Source organism: Mus pahari, chromosome X (assembly GCF_900095145.1).
Source record: "Mus pahari chromosome X, PAHARI_EIJ_v1.1, whole genome shotgun sequence".
NCBI lineage: Eukaryota > Metazoa > Chordata > Mammalia > Rodentia > Muridae > Mus > Mus pahari.
In genome coordinates this window covers 94,205,137-94,211,136 of record NC_034613.1, presented here as the reverse complement: position 1 = coordinate 94,211,136, position 6,000 = coordinate 94,205,137, and the positions used below count along the sequence as shown (strand labels likewise).

At 33.2% G+C, this 6,000-nt stretch overlaps 1 protein-coding gene across 1 annotated transcript in view; it reads left to right on the top strand.

Moving 5' to 3' along the window:
- Positions 1–6,000, top strand: part of Brwd3 (bromodomain and WD repeat domain containing 3) — an 85,662-nt gene that overhangs the window by 33,791 nt on the left and 45,871 nt on the right. Inside the window, exons 9-12 of the mRNA XM_021187306.2 lie at positions 511–611; positions 1,245–1,315; positions 2,513–2,613; positions 4,950–4,990. Of these exons, the coding sequence (XP_021042965.1) occupies positions 511–611; positions 1,245–1,315; positions 2,513–2,613; positions 4,950–4,990 (314 nt within the window). The remainder of the gene's footprint in view (positions 1–510; positions 612–1,244; positions 1,316–2,512; positions 2,614–4,949; positions 4,991–6,000) is intronic.

The window sequence follows — 6,000 nt, the reverse complement described above, 5'->3', positions numbered from 1 at the left end:
TCAGGGGTACTGGTTAGTTCATACTGTTGTTGCACCTACAGGGTTGCAGCCCCCTTCAGCTCCTTGGGTACTTTCTCTAGCTCCAAGTATTCTTAACTGCCAAGCTTTCGTCTCTCCAGCCCCTCAATTATTACTTTCTGGAGGCGTTGGTATTTAATTTTTTTGTCAAATATTCATTTATCTATGGAATTAAGCAACAAAACCCTGACCCTGAAATTATTTTCTTTGTGTATATGTGGTATTTGTACATGTATGTGGGCTCTAGGCATTCACGTGCTATACACAACACATGTGTGAAGGCCAGGGGAACTTACGGTAGGTGTTTTTCTCAGTCTATTGTCTGGATTCAGTGAGCTAAACTCAGGACCTTGGACATTTTGCCAACCACATTACACACTAACCCATCTCACTGAACTGATACTTATAGTCTTAAATGATTTATATGCTGTATTTGTACAAAAAAATAGTTTGAACGGGAAAACTTCATATCTTATTTAACTTCTTTTTAAGTTTTGTCCATCAACTAAAGGCACAACTAGATACCTCACTTCTACTGGTGCTGATGGAACAATTTGTTTCTGGCAATGGCATGTAAAAACAATGAAGTTTAGGTAAGTTTAAGTTTTAGGAATTTGGTGACAAATCAAATTTATATATCTTCATTACCTTGGTGTTATAGTAGTTCAAGTATTGAAGTATGTAGGTGTGCATACTTATACTTATATTAATGTTTAGTGATTTTAGGATAAATATTATAAAATCAGTGTTTAGACTATAGGGAAGAATAGGATAAGATGTATTCGAACATTTTGAAACTCTTATTTAATTTATTTGTTATATTATTTGTACCTTTCTTCAGACACACTAGAAGAGGGCATCAGATCCCATTACAGATGGTTGTGAGTCACCATGTGGTTGCTGGGGATTGAACTCGGGACCTCTGGAAGAACAGTTAGTGCTCTTAACCACTGAGCCATCTCTCCAGACCTGAACTTTTCATAATAATATCAGTGAATACATGACAATATATTTGCAAAACTATTGACAAAATTTTGATGTCAAATTATATTTATAAGGTTTAAAAACTTTTGACTAGAAATCAGATGATAGCCCTTATTGGCTTCTTTTCTTTAGCTTTTAAAATCTAATATTGTTGCTAAATAGATCAATATTCATCCGTGTGCTAAGATGTTTGCCCATGAGTTGAGCCTGATAGCATAAAGAACATTTTCTTTATTCTTTAGAGACCGCCCAGTAAAATTTACCGAGAGATCCAGACCTGGAGTTCAGATATCTTGTTCATCTTTCAGTTCTGGTATGTAGCAAAATTGGATGCTTTTAGTACTTAAAATGATCCATCCATAAAAGACCAATTTAAGGTTTTTTGGTATTTTTTATGAAAAAACTGTGTGTGTGATTAAAGTTAAGCCTACCAAAGATGTAAACCATGTGTTATGCTACACGAACCTGTTTGACTAATTAGCACCTAGTAATACTTTTTTAATTCAATTAAATTTTAATTTAATTAATTTAATTCAATACATTTTATATAATGCTAGTTTTATTTGGTAAAGAATAAACAGTTCCCAAGCCTAATACCCATTAACTAAAATCTATAGTACTCAACCCTCCCCAATTTAATACAAAATTCCTAGCATAATTTTACAGAAAATATACAGAATTATGGCTTCATATATAATATGTTGTAAGATTATTATATGTATCAGTAATCTTAGAGTTTTGACATATAAAGTATAATGTTCTTACAAACTTTGATTTATATAGTTTTTAATCAATAATCCAATGTCTAATATAGAATAGGTATATTTTGTTAGGTAAAGGGTATATTTGTCTTAGTTACTTATCTTTGTCTCTCATGACACTGAGAATTGGACCTAGACCCTTGAACTGCTTGGCAAACATTCAATCACTGAACTATCTCCACAGTCTTCTAACTTCATGTTCACTGTTTCTTAATTTTTAACTTTCTAAACCGAGAGGGTTTTCATTTTTGACATACATTTATGATATATGTATACATGTGCCTATGTGTGCCATGGCACATTTGGCTAGGTCAGAGTACAATGTTCTGGAGTCAGTTTTCTCCCTCCACCATGTGGGTTTCAAGGATTGAACTCAGATCTCAGGGCTTGTCAACAAGCACCTTTATACACTGAGCTGTCTCATTGGCCTTTACTTTCTTATTTTGATGCAAGACTGCAATTGCCCAGGCTGACTTTGAAGTCACTTTGAAGCCCTGGACAACTTTAAATATAAAGTTTTCTGCCTTAACCTCCCCATCAGCTGGAATTATAGTTTTGTTAATTGACACAACCCTATTGTTTGTCATGAATTTTATTTCTTTTTTTCTTTGAAATATTAATATGACATTATTATTTGTAAGAAAGACAACTTTAGTTTTCAAAGGCTTGTTATTAATATAAAATAAAAAACTAAATACAACTAAAGAAGTGCCTTGGTACTATAGGTTTATTTTGTTTTAATCTTCCAGGTGGTATGTTCATTACAACAGGGAGCACTGATCATGTTATTAGGATATACTATTTGGGTTCTGAGGTACCTGAGAAAATTGCTGAATTAGAATCACATACGGTAAGAGCAAATTAAGACACTTGTATTTATTCCCTTTTTTTAAAATCTCCTTTGTCTTTTCTGGGCTGAACCATTCTTTAATATAAACAAACATTAAAACATTTAATTCAAGATAATTCTTTAGTAATAAAGGCAAATGTGAAATTCTGGAATTATTATGGTTGTAGTACATGAGATGAACCCTAATAGACTATACATAAAAGGTTTTGTGTACTGAAAAGGCAGTTTAAGAATATTCAAGGGAAAATGCTTTCATGAATTGAGATTTTTGATCTTTGTATGTTTTTCACAGTTTCATCAAAGGTTCAATAGAATCTAATCTTCCTTAGCAATAGCAGTCTTCACTTATTTTATTATTAGTGTTTTATTTAGCATACAAATTAGTGATTTAATATGTCATTTTCATATATAGATCTTATACTTTGTTCTTATTAAAAGCCCGTTTCTCCACCTCCTTTCCTTTTTCTGCTTATCCCCTTTCTCTACTTTGATTTAGTTTTACATATATTCCATTACCTTGTCTTATTCCTTGCATACATTTAAATCCTCCTCTCCTCTCTCATAATCTTTCTACTTTCATATCATACATATACATACATAAACATATATATATATATATATATATATATATATATATATATATATATATACAAGCATATATATATTTCATGCATGAGAGAAAATATATTTGACATTCTATGTTTGGCTTATTTAGAAAAATACAGTGATCTCCAGTTCCATCCAATTTGCTGCAAATATGATTTCATTCTGCTTTATGCATTGACAAAATATAATCTGTTGTATTCATGTACCACATTTTGTTTAACCATTCATCTGCTAATGGACATGTACAATTGTTCCACTTATCAGTTATTGTGAGCACTACAGCAGTAAACATGAATATGCAAGATCTCTGTTAAGTTGATTTAGAATCATTTGTGTGACTCCACGAGTCATATACATGGATCCTATGGTAGGACTGTTTTTTGAACTTTCAAGAAACCTCTATACTGGTTTTCATAGTGCCTCTAACACTCTATGTTCCCATCAGCAGTGTAGAGTGGGGGATGCCTTCTTCTTATTCTGGCCGTCATATTTTGTTTGTTTTCTCTGTCATAGCCATTCTGACTATTCTGAGGTGAGATAGAATCTTAATGTATGTCATTTCAATTTGCATTCCCCTGATGGTTAGGAATGTGGAATACCTTTTCAAATATTTATTACCATTTGCATTTTTCCTTTGAGAACTGTCCAGCTTTAGACATATCAAATTCAGCTTGCTCCCATCTTGATGCTTCATCGTCTACATACTAAATATTGGAAGCTTATTTAAATTGTGCAAGAGAAACACTTAGAAATACTCAGAGATCTCATTCTGAGACCACAAATTTAATCCATTTGAGCTACGCATGACAAGGCAATCCCTTTGCACAGTGTATGCAAGCACAATCTAGTTCTTAGAGCACTGAGAGAAGAGAGAATATACGAGTAGGAGAGAATTAAGGGGGAAATTATGAAGGACATAGCATTTGCAGTCTTATTTGCAAGGTCTCAGGTACGCACAAAAGTATTATCAAGTAAAAATCCCCTGTTCAAATGAATGGTCTACCCCTTGTGTTAATTGTTAAGGTTATATTATTTCTTCAGGACATCTAAAGTTAGTTATTGCTCATGTCAGTGAGAACTCAGAATTTATCAGTAAATACCATATTGAAACTGCAAAACTATTTAAGTCAGAAGTATCTGAATAAATGAATAATGAAGGTTTTGCTGTTTGTTTTTATTAAAAGTTAAGTTCAAGTGTAGTTCGATAAGTGGGTGTTGTGAAAATGAGTGCAGTATATTTTAGCTTCCTTATCTAGGTAAGCAAGAAGGACTATAAATTTTGGCTTTGGTTTTAATGTTGTCATCTTTGTATACAAAAACATAAATCATGGCATAAAAATTGTAGAACATACAGAATATTAGATGAATCCTTTATAATATTGAAACAGAACATGTGGAAAACAGAAGTAAATAGTTCTCTAAAGTTTTAGAAACATTTGGGAACTTTCAATGAACTCGGGTGTTTTAAGATAGTTCCGTCTATTTGTGTATTATCTCGGGGAGGATGTAATAGGGTAGTATCTTTTCCGAACTATACATCCCTTGATATGATTTATAAGCAGATTTGTTTATGTTTAGTTTGTTTGAGAATACCACAAACTTAATTTTGTACATTGGTTGAGGCTTCAGTGATTTATCTTTTTAAGCAAAATGAGTTTTAAAAATGAAAATTATATTAAATTTTTTTACATAAGTTCATTTAATCAAAAGTCTGTTGTTCTATGTTTTAGGACAAAGTTGTTGCTGTTCAGTTCTGTAACAATGGAGACAGGTAATTATGGAGTACATATTTGTATAAAGAAATATTTGACTTTTTTATTATTCCCTCCAAACTAATTCAGACATTGACATTTCAAGAAACCTACTTAGAAATCCTTTTCTAGGCTAAGCATCTGTTTAAAATCACCTTTACCACAGTTAAGCTCCTTTAGTTCAATTTCCACTTACTAAAGTCAGACCTAGGAATGGGTTCGTACCCAGACCCACCTCCTGTAGTTCTGGATAGCTCTCATTAGACCCTAATTTCACTAGCTGCCAAACGTTTTTTGATTGTTTTGTTTTAAGATGATCTTGGTTACTTGAATTGCTTGGCTACGTTTAAAGATAAAAAAAGATGCATTCGTGGAGGGGGAGACTGTTTGGTACAGTCCTTGGCACCTGGAGCTGGCTGTACTGATGATGTGTGTCATCACTGGGAGATAACATTAGGCAAAGTAGCTCAGAGTTCTTTCTCTCCTTACAGAAAATGTATGAGACAGAAACAAGCTATTTTGTTTAGACTCTAAGGTTCAGAGTCCTTGTCTATCTTCCTTGCTATCTCTATCTCAGTAGTAACCATAGTAACTCAGTAGTGACCATAGTCTGTCTGCTCTTCTGCTCTGTGAGTTCCTTTGTTGTTGTATACTTTGCCTTTTCTGTTTTCTTTAACCACCTGACTTTAATCAGGAATTATATTATTTGATTAGTATGGCTCTGACAAGCTTACATTTTATGCTATTCAGAAATTTTCTTTTCTTTCTTTTTTTCTTATTTTTTCTTATTTCTTTTTTTGTTTGCTTTTTGGTTTTTTGAGACACGGTTTCTCTGTGTAGCCCTGGCTGTCCTGGAACTCACTCTGTAGACCAGGCTGTCCTCGAACTCAGAAATTCGCCTGCCTTTGCCTCCCAAGTGCTGGGATTAAAGGTGTGCACCACCACCCCGGCTCAGAAATTTTCGTATCATTTTTCTTCTGTTGCTTTGGAAAGAATTTTAAATCTCAAACTGCATTTCCAGATTCCATAC